This window comes from Ammospiza caudacuta, chromosome 3 (genome assembly GCF_027887145.1).
Source record: "Ammospiza caudacuta isolate bAmmCau1 chromosome 3, bAmmCau1.pri, whole genome shotgun sequence".
Classification (NCBI taxonomy): domain Eukaryota; kingdom Metazoa; phylum Chordata; class Aves; order Passeriformes; family Passerellidae; genus Ammospiza; species Ammospiza caudacuta.
Window position 1 is genome coordinate 59379216 of NC_080595.1, and position 18991 is coordinate 59398206.

At 36.5% G+C, this 18991-nt stretch overlaps 1 protein-coding gene across 1 annotated transcript in view; it reads right to left on the reverse strand.

The window, feature by feature from the left end:
• ESR1 (estrogen receptor 1) overlaps positions 1 to 18991 on the reverse strand; it is a 99947-nt gene that overhangs the window by 8426 nt on the left and 72530 nt on the right. The window contains exon 5 of the mRNA XM_058801599.1: positions 10297 to 10435. Within this exon, the coding sequence (XP_058657582.1) occupies positions 10297 to 10435 (139 nt within the window). The remainder of the gene's footprint in view (positions 1 to 10296; positions 10436 to 18991) is intronic.

Genomic DNA, 18991 nt, shown 5'->3' on the forward strand with positions numbered 1-18991 from the left:
ATTTCTCCCTCCCTAACCATTTGCACTTGTTTATAGATGCCCGAGCAACCTTTAATGTTCCAACACACTTCTCTTGTTGTTCAATATCAACACAATCCCTCCTTAAAGAACAAGCTTATTCATGAGCTCAGGAAGGACCTAAGAGGCCAAAATCATGTCTGTGTGACTGATTAAAACTATCAGTTCACTCCACATATCGAGTAACTTTTTACATTGCAGCTTTAAACAAAGCTGAAATTTGGAACATCTCAAAGTGTTCATTAGCAAAGGCTATTAACCATCTCCTTCTGCTCACAGTGCAAGGCATTCCCACTCACTAATTTTCATCTTGCCCACTCAACCTGCAGCTGAAGAATTAATGCAGATTGTAATTATTTCTTGTGAAAATTTAGTCTGCAGATCTTTTGGTCATTTTCACTGCTACCCTTTACAAGAACTACCTACTTTTACTTCTACTAGGCCTTCCTGAATGAAATTTTAATATGTAAGACTTAATGAGTGATCCGTTCTGCTGTTTAGAAATATAATACTTTTTAGATATGGCTTTCATCAACAAAATTAAGAAGATAATTCCTACAGGAAGATGCAAAAGAAATTTCAAATGAACAGACTATGATTTATAACATGAAAAAAGATTGAGCATGTCCTAATTTCACTGTCACAAGAAACCTGCCTGGACAGAGATACCTGCCTCAGGTCTTAACACAGATGTGCTGTTGAGAACCTGTAGCTGATGTCTGAACCCACACCAGAGCCTCAGACAAAGAAGACATCTTCCCTTCTGATTGCAGACTGAGAAACCTCTTTGCACTCTCCAAGGCATCAGGACAAGTTCCAATGCTTCTGATACAATATATTTGCATACAACTATAGAAATATTAATTTCCTCTCTGTAGAGTTTAGCACAGAGGGCTAGAATCCTTTAATAGTTTTGCATAAACTTAAATAATGCCCAAAAAAACCTTTGTTTAAGAATTTAGTATTTAGGATTTTGTGGAAAGAAAAAGCTTCTGTGGATCCAAAAAATATCCCATATTAAAAAAAAAAAAAAAAAAAAAAAAAAAACCCAAATAAAAAAACCCAAAAAAAAACAAAAAAAAACACCACCACATTTTCATGCCTGACTGAGATATTTATTTAATTCCTAGAATCCACAAAATTACCAAAACTACTGCAGCCAGCATTCAAAGCTTTTCAAAATATTACACAGTCTGAACAAATTGCAAAATTTGCATGTCTACCATCAGAGGAAAAAAAAGAAACAGGAAGTTATTTGTAAACTCAGACTATTTAACATGCCTTATGGTGCCTCCTGAGACAGACATTTTGATAGCAAGTAAGAATTATTCCAAACCTCCTAGAAAAACAGTTCAATAGACTGTAGTTTACATAATCAATATTCCAATCATGATTCTCTTGCTGACAAGTATGACCTCTGGACAAAAAGCCCTAATCCAGCAACACATATTCCATGCCCTTAAACCAACATGTGTGCCTCTTTCCCATCAACTGAACTCGCATGATAGAGGATTAATAAAAACTATGTAAATTTAAGAGATGTTAAATTGCTCCCAATCTCTTTTGTTTTGCTATCTGCTGTGTGTGTGAAAGACCAGGCTACTCCAGGCTATTCCACTGTATATAGGAGTAAGAATTTTATTTAAGTCTTGGGAAAAACTTAGACAGCAGGAATGCCTTTAACAGAAACACAAGATCAAGTAAACATTAATAATGAAGAGTGCTTGGGTGAAGGGAACAGGGACTCAAGGACTCAATGGATGTTCTTATCAAACTTTTAATTCAAAGGGAAATGCTAAAGAGATGCACCACCAAAACAAAGTCTGACTGTGTTTGTTATCTCTCTGTCTTCTTCTACCATGGTACTTCACTTGATGAAAAGGGACTGCCAAGAACAGATGGGATGCACAAGGCTAGGACAGGGAATATCAGCTTCAAAAGTAGACTTAGTAACTTCGTGATGAAGCCTCTAAATAAGGCTTGGATGTGCTCATAAGCCTAAAGGTAGGTTAGGAAACAGGAGAGAGGAAAACTGCAAGGATAACATTCACATTCCCAGTTAGACAGGAGGGCATTCACATATTTAACTCAAGTGCCCATGCTCTGACACAGAAGAACAGTAAGTCTGTGCACAGACTTCCAAACAAGAGAGGACCTTTATATACATTAATGTATTCTGTATAAACTAGTTCTATTAATAGACATTGGTAGAAGCTTTCTACTCCTATGTGAAGCAACGCACTAAAGCAGCTTAAGGAGGTGGGATGTCAGGAAAGCTCCATCTGCAAGGATTTAAGACCAAATCAAGAACATCTACTTGGACGCCTTAAATACTGCCAGACAGGAATTATAGGGCTATTTAACTAACAGAGGATTCCACCTTTTCTCAATGCCGTGCTTTATCAGTCATTAAAAGATGAGAAAATTGTAATCAGTAGAGAAATTTTTCTTCAGACCATCCTGCATTTAATCAGTAACACCAAGGGATTGTGGAAAAATTTTGGGGAAAAGTAAGTAGGAAAAAAACTAAAATCTGAAAAAAAATAACTCCAAAGCTCTGGAAAAAAAAAACAATCTGAAAAGAACAGGAATCAAAGAGAAAAGCAGAAACTACCAAGTGAAAAGTAAATCAAAGTGTCAGATGTGAATCCTGCTGATAAAGAGAAACGCTTATTCTTCTGTCATTATCCAGGAGGTTAGATATCATTTTGCTTTGGAAAAAATGTTGTTTTGATCACAGCAATCTAGCTGGCACCTTCACACAAATCAACCAATAAGTGGTAAGTGGTCATGAAGGTGTGAGCTATGGAAAAGGACAAATTAATTATATGCAGGTCTTGTTCTACAGTTCTGTTTTGTTGTTTTCCATGTGGTTTTTGATTTGGGGATTAGGGAATTTTTTAATTGACTTGTTCATAAGCCTTCAGAGGTAGAAGGCTCATCCCATTTCTCCCTGAATACTGGTTTTCAATTAACACACCCTGGGGAACTTCCTAGACTACAGTCAATGGCTGGTACTACAGCCTGCACTTCCAGAGCATGTTGTTAAGACCCCATTGTTTCTTATTCAATATCAGCTTAAGAACAAAGATTTGGGTCACTTGCTGGCTAAAACATATTCAAAATTTATAAAATTAGTCCAATATTTAAAAGTCATCATTGAAAAATATATGTAGTAGCACATTTATCAATAAAAAAGAGAAAAAATAGATCAATTTTGAAGTTATTTTCACCTAGAGTTAGTCACAGATTAACAGAGCTGCTGATGTTGCATGAATTATCTGGAAATAATCTAGTTTAGTGGCCCTGCTCAGGCATATATATTGCTGGGTTTTCAGTATCTCCAAGGACTGAGACTCCAAAACCTCTTTTCCTGTCACTGAGAAGAATCTTCCACTGCCTTCTTTACTTCCCCTCTCCATCAGATATTTATCAGACCTGAATCTTCTCAGATTCTCCTTGTTAAGAAAGTTGTTCCAGTCCATTCTTTGGGGCCTGTCACTGGCCTCAGTCCAGTATGTACCTGTCTGTCTTGGGTAGGGTAACTCAGAACTGGACACAGCACTCCAGAATTCCCACAGCACGTCCGGGCAGTGAGAGAGCATCACCCACCTCCAGATGCTGCTAAAGCTTTTCCTAAGGCAGTCTGGGAGGGCAGTCTGCTGGCTCAGAGGGCACCTAGTTGTGCTGAATTCTCAGAAAGTTTATGGAGTTTCCCCCACCATGATGTTCTGGAGGCAATTCTGTATTTATCTGCATGCACATACTTAGGGAGGTTTCCTACTAATAAGTTTTGTTATTATGTCTTTCCTGTCCACACCATCCTGGTTTAAAGTTCCTTTACCATGTTGGCCAGTCTGTGGAAATCATGATTTTGCCTCACTCCATGGCATGTATCTCCTCTCTTCCCAGACATTCTTGACCCTCACAGCAGGTTCCATGATAAGGAAGTTGAATCCACACCATCAATATCAGCTATGCAATCAGTTGTTGCCCTGCAGGATCTGCCCATTCTGCCTCGAGCCCGTTCTCCTCAGCTGCTCCCATGGGCTGCACCACCTGGGCTCCCACATGTTTTACACTTGCTCTCAGAGCTAGGAGGCCAACCAAGGGTCTGTCCTGACTTAATGACCAGAGGATGATCCAGCTAGGCAAACAGGGTAAGAGCAGTACTCTGCACATTTGAGCAGTGGTTAATCCGGTCTGAAACACAGAGACAATTAGCTACTAAGTACCTTTAAAAGATTTTTCTCTTTGTAAAATATAATGTGAAATGGGTCTACAAATATGCCAGGAAGGAGAAAATCCCAAAAATGCTGCTATGATAGTTCTAAGAAAACTAATTATTCCTTGGTCACATATAACACATTTAGATTAGAAAATTATTGTGAAGGCTCTCCATTTGGGAATAATAAAGCTAAAATAATTGGCCAAAGAAAAGTTATTCTGATTTACAGGAGGGCCTTTTTCAGTTTAATTTATATTCAGTATGAGTCACCATAAAGCCAAAAAAACATTTAAAAATTCTCTCCATATCAGAAATGCAAAGAAAGTTTGATTTGGAAATAGCAGCATCACAGTACAATGTGACCTAGAACTGGGGCTTGAGCTTCCAAGGTCAGGGTTACTAGATGAACGAGTAATCTCATAATTTGTGTAGGGACTATCTTGAACCCAGAATTATTTCATTTTCTTTGAAAACTTCTTTTCTGTGCCTACAAGTCCCTCAGGAAATCTATCAGCTGAAAACCGTGAAGATGTGGAGATCATAATGAGAGGGGGCCTCCTTTTTTGTATTTTTGTAAGAATTCATCACTTTGAGCATTACCCAGCACTTCTCCAGACTCTGGAAGATTGTCCTTATGTTACATTTAAGTTGTTTGAGTTACAGAATTGGGTAGTCTTTGAATTTTGCCCAAAAAGACAGTAAAAACTGATTCACAATAAAGAGACAGTAATTTTTAATTCTTTTAAGTTTTATAATTTTGTCTCTTGTAATAGTATCATTTTTTTTCATTCTGCAGGGTCTGCAGTATAATAATACATCTCAAAATTCAACCATACAGTAAAAAATGATAGAGAAATTGAATTATTTCAAGAGATTCTTAAACTGTCTACAAGTCAATCCATTCAGCTCTATCAAGCAAGTGCCTAATGACAAGATGATTTTTTTGAGCTGGGTTTTCTGGATGGAATCTATTGCTATTAAAGATGTGATGAAAAGTAAATGTACAATCACTTTTCAAATCCATTTTGAAGGGCTAATTAGGATATACTTGTTGCCTATGGACTTTTCCCTTTTGAAATGAATACAAGCAGAAAGTCACTAAGGAAGCATTCTGAATCAAGCACTTGGGATCACTTTGCTTCAATTTTTCTAATTAATCAATGGTAACTAATGCATCCATAATTTCATATGAAATGTCATGCATTTACTCAAGTGACAGACAAGTGTGGTGTCCTCAGATATTTGGAACATTTTACAGGTTGAGGGACTAGAAAAACATACTCAGATTTCATCTTGATGCTCTTCTATTGTATCTAATTTTATCTCTACCAATATATTTACATAAAGAATGTAAAAAATTTTTTTCAGATATAGTGAGAAAAGTTCAGAAAAAAAGCCATGAAAGCAGGAAATTGATCAGCTACCCTGTCCCACAGTGAATGCTGTAAGGTTTTTTGCTATTGGTGTTAGTTGCAGTTCAGAGAGATCCACAGTCTCCTGCCATTGCTCAATACAAAAGTCAGTAAAAAATAAATTCTTCTATTTAGAGAGAATAAAAATCTCCTTCAAGCACTGAAAGTGGAAGTAAGTTTCAAGTAAGTTTCTGTTCTGAAAAACAGACTAGTTTTCTCCATAAAAAGAAGCAAAAAACCCAATAGAAACACCAAAATACTGACTGTATTGAACTGAAATTTTATAAGTCCCTAGACAGATTTTTTTGCTATGAGAGATTTTTTACAACCATGATAAGAAAATAGCAGTAGAAAATAACATGAAGACAGCCATACTGTCTCATACCAAAGGTATATTTAGCTGTGGGCTAAGCATACAGGCATTTGGATCTGCTGGTGTCAAGTGACTGCCTCTAGTGCTGGGCTGGAAGCGATAATAACTGTAGGACTACCACACATCTTCTCAATGTGCTCATGACTTTATACAAATCCTATCATCTTTACTTTGTTCCCATTCTTCTAGTGAGAATCACAGGCAGAGAAGTCAGTCCATTTAGTTAGTCTTTGCAGCAAGGCTTGTATCTCTATTAATTTTCTGTTGTACCCAATTAATTGGGTACAACACCTCTAGGTACCTCTCCAATTCTTTCAGTATTACTGTCAAGACAAAGAAAATCAGAAAGGCACAGTTTTCTAAGCACAGATGAAGCACAGAAATAAACAGAGGAATGGCAATGATCTGTCTTATTCCATGTTTACAACAGGAATAATGCAGAATAATATTATTATTCTGTACTATTCCTGTTGTGAACATTCCCTGGGGGAGGGAGAGCTGCAGTCTCTGACTACTGACAAGCAAAGAAATGCTGGTTCTATAGAACTAATCGCTGGTAACAATGAGATGGAAAGATCAACTCAGAATGTTGTTTAGGAAGATCAGAATTATTATTCTCCTACATACATTCCATCACATTTGTCTACATAAAATTTGGAACTTGTTTAATACTTTTTGGAAATTCAACAAGATGTCCATCATCTCCTTGCATGTTAATTTCTTAAAGGACATCAAGGTATTCGTGGCTTCCTCTTACAAAATTCACAGTGACTCTTTTCACTATTTTATTTTCATTCAATTTCACAATTTCAGCCACTTCTCTTCTTTAGATGGCATCTGATCAGCTTCTTTGCTGTGGTCACCAGGCTTCCTTTTTAAAATGCAGCACTGCATTTCCCATTTTGCTGAAACTGACAATGTTTCAAGTGAGCTACTTCTAGCATGATTTTCTTTATAATTATGTTTCAAGCCTCTGAGTAACCTGGGATCAGCATGATATCTGAATGCAACAAATCCTTTCAAACTAAAGTAAAATACGACTTTCTTATTCCTGAAGAAACATTACATTTTCTTCAAAATTATAAACAGTCTACTGTCAGGCCTGACAAATTCCAACCCTGTTCTAATGACATTTTTAGGGCCTAGTTTCTTGGGAACCCTCCAGACAGGAAACATCTGGTTTGTCCTACTAGAAACCTAGGCCTTTACTTCTGAATTTGCCTTATACAATATAGTAATTCTCAAAACCAGAATATAAAATCTTGAACTTATTATTTGATTTCAGTAAGTACTGTACATTAAAGTACAGTACTGTGAGTTTGTCATTGTATTTCCTGATTGAGCCTGTTTTTCTAATATATAATTATTGTCATTTGAGCATTTTAATAGCAGCAGTTGTACACTGTAAAAGTCTACTAGTCCTACATAACTGGCAGACTGTTTAAATTTTGAATCAAGACTCAAATATTTGGGTAATGCATTAACAGAATAAGAAAGGATGCTTTATCTCACAAAATGCACTAATTACAATGCAGACTGGGAAAAAAAGAGATAATGCGATTATATTCATCCATACAGAAGACAGCAGTCTACACATACTGTCAACTTAATTGTTGTGTAATTATTTTCTTACAGGCAAAGAAAAATTTTTAAAAGCAACATAGAATTATTAATTAAGATCTGATTTACAGATTTTTTCAAGAAGTCTTCCAAGTGTGAATTGTCGCAAAGGAAAGTTGAAGAAGTATTTATTTAAAAATGTAACTGGCTGACTCGCATAGAATTAGAAAAGACAGTTTCCAAAAGATCTTCAGAGACAAGACAAGCATATGTCTAATATGACCCAAGTAGGAGGAGTGAGTTGGGAGAAGAATGATCACATTTGTTTCAAAAAACAGCAAAGCTGAAAGGTTATTTTTATGACATTTCAGATAGATGTTAACAAGACAAGACTGTATTAATCTAGCCAAAGGGCAAGAAAAGTTGTATAATAAAATTTGGTGTGACCTAAGCTTTAGGAACAGATGTATACAAATGACTACCTATATCAAAGGTCCTTGACAAAAAGAATCTGTTAGAATCAGGATAAGCCTGAATGCTAAAATGAAAGGAGTTCTCACATCAGAGAGGATCTGTCTGCAACAGAATGATCACAGAGATCTAGAGTCATACACAAAGTGTGTTAAAACTCTATATTAACAATAGAGAGTTTTCACTAAATATAGAAGTGTTGGATGGGACTCTGAGAAATGGGGTCTAGTGAAAGGTGTCCCTGCCGATGGAAGGGGGGCTGGCACTAGTGATATTTAAGGTCCCTTCCAACCCAAACCATTTTCTAGTTCTATGAATATTTGATGCAGTGGAAGGACTTCATTGAGAGAAACAGGCTTTGAATCAGTGTCTGTCCTGCCCTCTGAAACTTGACAAACAACAGATTTTTGCTCTATAACATTCTCAAAAGCCAATTTGCCCAAATCAAATTACCACATCAAAATATTTTTAGTACTAATTAAGAAGTAAATTAAGAGTTATTTAACTGATTAGCATATCACTGCTTCCCAGAGTCAAGTAATTTATTATTTTACTTTCTGCAAATATCCCTACGAAATGGAGTGAGGAAATTATAGGATGACTTAGAAACATGTTTCTTATTATTTGAAAATTAGAAAATGTAATAGATCTACATTTTTACAGTCTCAATTGAAATTTAGAAAACAAAGAGCCCTGAAGTTCTAGTTGCATGCAATGGTTTTCTTTAATCCAACAGTTGACTTAAAACTGTGTGAATCAACTGCTTAAACTCCATTTTACTGAGAGCATGTGGATTTTAAGTTGAAGAAGACCAAAATTTCAAAATTATTTCAAAACTGTTGCAGCTTTTTGTGCAGACTGTACTTACATTTAGACAAGCAGATATTTTCTGTACCTAAAACAAGAATGTATTTTATACTCTTCTAGTTCCATAGCTCACAGATCATTGTGCTTACACAGGTGGAATAGGATTTTTCCTAAGGCAATAAGCACTTCTCTGTTATTGGGAAATATTTCGTTTTATTCTGTTATGTATTATCATTTGTATTTTACTAAAATGCTAAAAGTAAATCCTGGGGGTGTGTGTGCAAATAGAGGGCAGGGAATCAAAGGATTAACACTGCAAGAATGCAACCATGGAAACTCAGTACCCCACAGTCAACGGAGCAAGCTGATCATAAGAAATTTTTCTGCTAATGAGAATTTTGATTAATTCACACCCCTGGTAGCTGCAGTAGCTGAGGGCACTGCCCCTGACACTGTGTTGCCACCCCTGTGCCCTGGCAGCTACCTGATGAGGTCAGGAGCTTGCCCAGCTCTTAGCTGCCTCTCTGAATACTCCATCTCAGTTTGGCTCTTCTGCCACTTCCAGTTTAGACCAAGATGCCAAAGAAGTGACCTCTGTGCACAGCAGCTCTCCCCTGCCAGCTCTGCTGTGTGGGCAGTAGTCTTCAACTAAAAGGGGCACCAATAGCTAAGATTACTCTATCCTAAGAAATTTTGTCTGAAAATTTAATTGAAATTTTTCATGAAACTTTTCACACGACTAGGAAAAGAGAGCTTGAATTTATATCAAGAGAGTAGAAAATATATTTTAAATTATCAGTCTTCTTGCTTTTTACATGAAGACTGCCAGCTAAAATCCAGGATATTGCCATACAGCACAGATGAATATTTTTTCTCTCAGAAGCAGGACTGGCTAAAAAAAAAAAGCTTAGTGAAGGGAGCAAGTATGTGTTTGACATATATGTCTCCAGTTTTCATGAGGATAAAAACCCCAAACTTAATATATTCTCTATGAATAAATAAAACTACACTTGAGATTCTCTGAGGATTTTCTCTCAAAATTTTGTCTGGTTGCTTGGAAAAACTCATTCTAAGAAAAACTAGGAGGATTTTAAATAAACTAAAATAACTATCTGAATTAAATGAATAGTGTTCAGTTTTTAATTTAAATTACTTCTGCAACAAACAGCAGAGATTATAAGAGAAATTTACTGCTGACTTTGGAAGGAAGCACTTCAAGCAGCAGACAAATCTCAGGTGTGTTCCTTGTCCAATAAATGACCAGTATCACATTCCTGAGCATTCGCAGTCTCACCTACCATAAGCCTGCTTGACACATGATGTACAGTCAAATTGTAGTATTGGTGAGATGATATCATGCTAAAAATGAATCTGATTGCAGCAGAAATAAGTTAACTTAAATAATGCAGAGCGACATGCAGACTGACCTGTCCAGTAACAGGTTAGGTGCAAACAAAAGCTTTCCTGGGTGTTCCATGGAGCGCCAGACTAAGCCGATCATCAGTATCTCTAACCAGGCACATTCCAGTAGATGGACCTGATCATGGAGTGTTAAATCCACAAATCCTGAAAGAATAAACAGGAGACAGTAAAAACACTCCAGTTTTGTAAGTGGAATAACATTATTCAGAGAATTAGGTTAAAGAAGTGCTTTAGAGCTTTTGGATAACCAAAAAGAGCAATAAAACTGATGTTTGTTCTCTTCATATTTTGGGCTGAGTTTTGTCCACTGGGGCTCCCAGTTGCAGTCAGAACAGTCAGAACTTTCTAGCCTACTGTTTTTGTCCTGGCTCTACTCTTCCCAGAAATCAGGGCAAGAGCCTGGACAGCATCTCCATCCCCATACCTGTTGCAAGGGGCATGGGAATCCAGGTGCACGCTGCAGAAAAAGGGGCATCTGTCTGCTCCAGCACCACGCTGCCTGGGGCATAAGGCAAACTGGAAAAATGCCTGCTATAAAATGAAGTGACATCTCTAATCAGCTAACCCCAGACAAATTCTCTTGGTGGAATGCTGTTTTACAGACTCATGACAATTCACTCTGCTGAAAGTGTGATACGTGTGTGGAAGAGGGACCAAAGAGCATATCAAACAAACTATGGAGCAAATGCTGATATTTGCGAAATCAGAATTCACTGATGAAACACCTGTTTATATTCCTAGTGGACTGTAGAACATGGAGGAAGTAAGTACTTTGCATTTAAACATTGTTTAGAAACAATGAATTCAAACAAGAAATGGCTTATAACCATACTACAAGAAACTAAAAAGAAAGAATAATGGTGAAGGTAGACATGTAACTATAATCACAGTGGTCCTCCCTGTGTTCATTTCATGCAAGAGATTGAATTATTGTCTCTTTTGAATTCTCATTCTTCATGAATATTTTTTTTCAATCCAGAAATATAAGAGAAGTGGAGAATAATACATATTGCACAATACGATTTATTAGATCTTGCGTAAGTTATTCCTTGAAATTAGAATGAACTTCCTAAAATAAAATGTGCAGAAGTTCCCTTAAAATAGGTCTTATTTATTTTTTATTTAGTGTTAAACGTGAAACACATTATTGAACCTCGCCATAATTTTTTGGGGGAATTGTTATGATTTATACTGATCTTCAGAATACAGAATACACGGTAAACTGCCTTACCAGCCCTAAAATAGCAGGGATTTTCCTTCTGTGTGTGTCCTCTCTGAAGGTATGTACTGAGTCAGTTTTGAGGAATATACCTGCCATACACTTGAATATTATCTTGAGAAAAAGGAAGAAAAAAGGCACATATTTTAAAAGTCAAATTATGTGCCAAGAAATATGTTTTTCAAGTAAGAGAGAGGTAGAGAATAAACAAAATGCAGTTCACAAAAACATAGAAAATACTGTTACATCTGGTAAAACAGTTTTTCATATAATTATATTTAATGAAAATATCTGAGAGAGCCAATTAATCTATTGGCAAGAAATCATCCAGTAGAAGGAAACAGCTCTGACACGTTTGAAATAAAACACACCTATAGATCATTAGAAGTGAATTTAGGCAGTTGCAATACCTGCTGTTTTTATGGGTGGGGTAACAATAGAGGAAATAAATAATTGCCTTTTCCTGTATTTTTCCTTTATTACCAAGTACAAAAAATTATTTCCAGACTTCAAAGACTGATGAAATGGCACTTGTCTGAGTCACCAAGTAGCCTGAACAATAGAGCTGAAACTTAAAAGAGCAACATTCTTAACTACAAAGCATTGGTTACAGCACTCAAGCACAAAACTGGCAGAAAGAAAATGTCTGTATATGGAGAACAAATAATAAACACCAGGTTTCCTATTAAGTATTGCCTTAAAATGACAATACATAATAATTGCCTTGATGGCTTTTAGGTGACATTTTAAATTTATTATCTTGTTGTTCATAAAACTAGCTAGTTAGTTTAGTTAAAACTGAATGGTAAAACTGAATGTCCTGCCCAGAGAAGCTGTGCATCCCCATCCCTGGAAGCATTCAATGCCAGGATGGAGGGGATTTTGAACAACCTGGTCTAATGGAAGGTGTCCCTGCCCATGGCAAGGGGGTTGGATGGAACTGGGTCATCTCTAACGTCCCTTCCAACACAAACCATATAAAATAAAATTCTATAAAATAATAGATTTGATGAAACAAAGTTCTGTAAGATAACTAATACTGTAAAACCATCAAACACATTCACTGAATGAAAATATTTTAAATTTCGTATTTCAGTATGGCAAAAGGGTATGAACTGAACTGAAGTATTTCTAAAGGAAGGACATACAATTTACTTCTTTACCACAGACAATTTTTAACAATGACATGGAAAAAACAGAAGTAATAGTGCAGACATCCTGTTGGCATTTGGGAAACATCTAATGAAGACAATGAACTTTATAAAAAGTCTGAGAGCAAAAGAAAGTTGAATCATCTCGGTGTTACCTGAATCTGATAACCATCCTACAAGTGGGATGAGAAGTTAGACAGAAAGGTAGAGAAAGATCAAAATGAATAAAGCATTGAAAAATATGCCCTCTGGTGAAGAGTAAGAGGAATTTAGTTACTCTTTGTGAAGCCAAATAGTCTTGAGGGGTTGAAGGACCGCAATGGATAAAGATCCAAAGAAAAAGAGAATAGCATTACAGAAGGTAATGGCATAACAGAGAGAAGCCCATGCTGGCAGCTAGACTGGCTTCAAGTCAGACTGCAAATTAGGGGGCATTGTTAGCAACAAAAGTAGTTATTACCCAAGCATCACATTAAATTTCCTTGAATTTGCTTTCATTTGAAACATTAATCAAGATCTAATAATTCTTTTAAGACATACTTTTGTTCAAGAAAGTTCATTCAGAATAATGTAACAGAAGTTTAAATTAAATTATGAATAAATCATTAGTCAGTCAATCATGTAGAGCATGTTGCACTTTAGTGTTGCTGAAATTATGAGTAGATGTGCACATAATTCTCAAATTTCAGTACTCTTTTAATGCTGGAAAGTTTTGAAAATTATTCAGACAGTATTTTTTACTTCTAATTTTTTATTATTGTGCTTTAAGGAAGAAGACAGACATTCACTTCATTGTTGATAAATTAATTTGGATGCAGTTTGGATGTAACCTACATCGCACTCCATATACCAGAATGACCAATTCCATGATCTTATACCAATCAATATCAATAACCTAGATTGCCACTAGTCCATCCTACATAATGACATGTATCATATGTTTGGCAGGAGAAAGATGCTAAGAGGACAAAAGCCATGCCTAGACTGTTCCTCCTTTTTCAAACACAGATAAATTAACAGCATTTCTGAATGATTGCCAACAACAAATGTTATAAATGTAACAGAAATTCTTGTAGGAATATGGAAATCTGAATTTCTGAAAAGCTAGAATGATCTTTAGTGAATTCAGCTAGGAGTAAGGGGCAAATAAACTTCTCTGTAGAATGCAAAACTGTAATGTTCAAATTAAGTGATTTTCCTTTCTAGTATAAAGTGGCAATATGTGCTGCATGAGTGACAGTATTACACAAATCTCTATTTTTTAGACATGCTTTGGCAAGCATGACATTAGATTTGGCAATTCAAAATTGTATGATCCCATCATCTTAAAAAAAAGGAATACAGTAACTATTTATTTACAAAACAAATAAGCAAATATCTTTGTAACCTGGGAGTTTGAACACAAGGACTACTGGAAATAATATTTGGTAAAACATACACTCTTGAGAAAAGTAGTTTATGCTCTAAGTTGTTTGATTGCAGTAAGGAACAACATAAAGCTCAGACAATTTTCATTTGCTAAGGGAACATACATTGCAGGAAGTCCTCCACTGGCACTTACTAACATTTGAGGATCATTATCATAATTTTGCAGTTTCTACTAATAAGACACAACTACAGGGTGTTCAGAATGCTCAAAATCACCTAAGTAAATGGGAAAAAAAAATATAAAGAAATCCTTCCTTTTACATGTGATCCAAATCTAATCCAACCTATATGTTTATACTATATCTCCTAATTACCATGATGTGTACCTAAGAGATTAATGTCAAACAATTTTTGCAAGAAAATAAACATTATCATGTCATAAAGAATGAGTCTGTCTCCAGATGCTTTGAAGGAGAGTAAAGTAAAAGCAATAAACAGTTTTAAAAGCAATAGCAAACCTCCATCTATCAAAGTATCCCATTTACAACAGAAATTGATACCAGATGTTTATGGCAAAAAATACAGCAGGAAAAATAGGCTTCTACAGGAAGTTTCCTCATGTTCCAGAGGTATACAGCTCAGACTTGCAGACCTGGAAAGGATCTTTTTGTGATTGATGTCCCATAACATTTTTCCCTCCAAGTTTCTCCAGGCGCTTTCTGAACCAATTCAGCATTTAATGCACTTCAGATATGTTTTATATACTTTGAAGCATTAGTTGCCAGTAAGAATTTTCATACTCTCAGTTAACACTAGGTAAATCACAATCTCCTGTTGTTCTGAAATAAACAAACAATTCTCTCTGACTATCTCTTGAAAAATATAATTATTGTATTGGAAGATTCCATCATTCCCTAGGTCATCATCTCACTTCTCTTTTCCAAACATAATTATATTCAGTCACTCCTTAGATGAAAGTTACTCTGTTCACCTTTGAAACAATGTTGTCCTTCTTGGAGCATTTTCCAGTTCAGCTACATTCTTTTAGGGACAGTGAGACCAGGACTGCAGACTGTTTCAGTCTGTCCTTATCTTCATTGTGTTATTCAACTCAATAACATCCATAATTTTATCACTGTTATTCAGACCTTTGTTTTCCCAGCAAGCTTATGAATATGTTCAACACTAAAGTCTTAAACATCCTGCCAGCTTGTCTCCTATGTCTTTAACTTAACAGCAACAGAAATTTTTATAATACTACCCACGGCAAAAACCAGAATATTGAACTCTACAAAAAAGTTGTGGGAAATCAGAACACCTAAATTTTGTGTCTTAAATGTGTCCCAACAGACCACTGTTTTTTTTCTATCTTAATGCAGTGTTTTGAAAAGTGGCAACAACCACTGGAAAAGGTTGTTGTTTACAATTCAGTACAGTGCCTCAGTCATGTGACAGTCATGTAATAAACCACATTTGGAATAGAACACTAATTAGGCTGGCAAAGACAGCAGAAAGTAGTGGTGAGTGCTGCAACCTAATTGCTAGTAACCATCCAATAAAGTAACAAAATAAAGAGAGGCTTGTGTCGAGAAAAATATCTAAGCAGATGAAAGGCAAACAGCAAAATAATTCCTAGGCAAGTTCTGTTCTCGAAAAAACAGCCATAGAGAGGAAAAACATCTGTTCTTCCTAACCTAAAGCACACTGAAGGACCAATGCCTCAGTCACCACTGTTTGATCGAGTGGTGAAATCTGTGCCTTTTTTAATGCCACGAGCTGGGTACCCAACCTCTCCACTTTAAAGAGAGTGGTGAGACTGCATCTATGCATTTATCTAGCACATGACATGACATTCTGTTCTGAAATTGCACGGATCACTCAGCCTCTTCAACCTTTAAGGCTGAGCCCTGAAACCTTTTAGTTAAGAGGTGCCTAAAACCCACACCTTGACTATAGCCTTGTCTGTACACAACAACAGCAGAACAAAACAAATTCTGAGGCCAAGTGAATCAGAGAATCACAAACACTGTTTTCTTTGAGCCTCAGTATCCACACAACTATGTCTATAATGCTACTCATTCCTAATTCTTTCCACAGATCTTCAGACCAAAATTATAAGACACTTTTATTAAGTTCTTCCTCCTAAGGGCACTTACAGTATGACACGGACATATTGGTTTAATTGTTTACACAACACCAGTGTTTTAAATCAAGATTTATTTTGAAGACCGAAGTTCAAAGATCTCTAAACCTCAACATTTTCAATCCAAATATTTTGCTAGAAGAGTAGTTTTGTTATTTCATTTTTTTAAAGGATATTGCTTTTGTTTCTGTAAGTGTGGTCAGAAAAAAATTAGCTACAATTTACTGAGCTCCTGGGAGGAAATCTGAAAGGCAAACACAAAGCAAGTGGCACAGTTGTAAGAGCCTCTAACTACTTTGTCTGCTCTTTTACAATTCTCTATTTTTTCTGCCTGTATAATTATAGTATAGCAGCAAACCAATCTGAACTTACACACTGTCTCGTCTGAGTGTAAACAACCTTTTTTCTAAATTAAATTTCTTGAGATCAAAGAGAACAGCATATGCTCTTAATTACTGTTAATTCCTTTTGAAAATTGTACTTCATGTTTTTATATTTTCAGCTCTAATGATTTTAAACTTCTTCCTGAAAAACAAAAATTACAATTTACAGGTGTAAATTTAATAGCGGTTAGGAATGTTTGGGGTTTTGGGCAAAACCCCTAAAAGTCAGAAGGAAGATGAGGCCCTGCTTTCACAGTCTGTATTCATACTGAAAGTCAAGACCAAGCAAGCTTTTGCTCTTCACCTGTAGTGAAGGTTTCCACCCTCCCTGAGCTGGCCTTAGGAAAGTTGCCTAACAGTTTGGCAGGCAGACCATCCAGCCATCCAGCCAAACTGCCTACCTGACACTGTCCCTGGAGCAGGATGCTGCAGGGATGTCACACTTGCCACTTTTAGTTCCATTCCCATATCTAAGAGCTGGTCTGTTCTGCCTCCACTTAAAAGCTGCAATGTGATGATTCTGAAATGCGTTTCTCAGATAAATGAAAACAGTTTCAGCTCCTTTCCAGGAATATGTCAAGCTATCATTACTTCACTCAGCGTTTTCTGCTTGTGCAAAAAGTACATGCTTTTTCAGACCTGTCCAGTCCATATATTTTCAGAATGAGCAGTTTAAAAAAGTTTCTGAGACCATTCCTGGTCCAAATAATCAATTCCTTGTTCAGTACAGGAACCTATCTTTCCTCAGGTACACACCAGTCTAAACTAGGACCAAGTGGACTCTGTCTACATCAGATATATTAAATACTGTCCTATTCCAAGTTTCCTATGCCAGAGAAAGCTTTTAAATAAGTTAGGCAAGTAAAATTTCACATACTCTAAGCAATACTTTGCTCCAAGCACAATTAGAATTTAGGGCCATGGAAACACTTCAGGGGTAGTGACAGAAAATTGCCACTGGTCAGATATACATTCTCTTCTCCTGACAAATCCTTGCCACTTTTTTATGAAATACTGGTGCCTTGCCTGAGAGGAACATGAGAATTCTCCAGCACAAAACCAGCTTAGCTGGCAATGTTCCTAGGGAAATGGACTATGTTCTGCCTGGAGGTCTGCAAGAACACCCAGCATGAGAGCCAAACCTTAGCTGGGAAGTGTTCCTGATGGTTTTAGGCACCACAAGTTCTCTCTGAAGAGCAGCACAAGCAGATTATTCTGTAGGATTTATCTGGCTGCCTGAAGATCTGTCCTATGGTGGTGGATGGTCAGGCTATGCGTCTGAAGCCCAAGATTTCCTCCTTGGCGAGAAGAAGAGCTGGGCAGTGCTGTGGCTGAGCCCATCCCTGAGCCAGGACACAAACCTGCCAAGTCCTGACTTTCTCTCACCTGTCACTGTGTCAGCCTTGACTTAAACACAGGGGTTTTTCTGCAGTGGTTGCACTTTGTTAACCAAAGATTATTCCAGAAAGTGCATTAGCAGTAACCATTTAACACAAATATGTTGAGGCCTTCCATCAGGGAACATAATAAAAGTAATTGGCACTCACGTAGCACTTTACATTTTCAAAGGGCAGTAAAACCATTAAGTATTATTAAATGTATTTTATAGATAGAACACAGGGAGGTTAAGTACCTTATGCAGGAGGAGGCAGGATTAGGACAGAGGTGTCTCAGCACACTCTGTCATCCTTTCAACCACAAAAATATTTGAGTTAAAGACTACTTGAGCCCAAGTGAAAGTTCCATTTCTTGCAAATCAGTAAAGGAAAAAAAAAAAAAAAAAAAAACAAAAAACCAGAAGCAACTTAACTTTTCTCATAGAGAAAAAAGAAAAAAAGCTTTAAGAAGTTAGATTTGAGGGGAAAATTGTTTAAAATGTGAGCAGAAAAGCTGGATGCAGGGAAGCACACAAGTATTAACTTTAATTGGTCTCACTAAACTAGGCAAAGTAACAACCTCTACAAAACAAATCTTCAGCTAAAGTTTTCCTCACCCTCTTAACAAGCAGTTTTAAAAGTTATTAAAATAAGAATAAATCTCGCCAATAATAATTATAACAACTACTGCATAAGATTATTGTAAGTGAAGGCTGCCTGCCAGTTTGCAAGTGGAAGATTATGCTACTTGTATTGTAAAGCAAGAAGGGAGACATACATGTATTTTCTGTATAGAAAACAAGCTCTTCAACTAATCAATAAAATGTGATGTTTGTTATTACATGGAAAAATTCTTGCAGCACCATACAACAGTTATTTAAAGCATGTTACTGATAATTCCTTCCTGGACTGTAATCCAGATGGCTGAGACTCAGGGTACACTTTGACAACAGTAAGATGTTACTTTATGGTTCTTTTAGCACTCAGAGCTGTGCCGTTTCTCAGGAAGTTCAGGCTTGGAAATAAAATCCACAGAACACTGTCTACTTATTGAGAATGG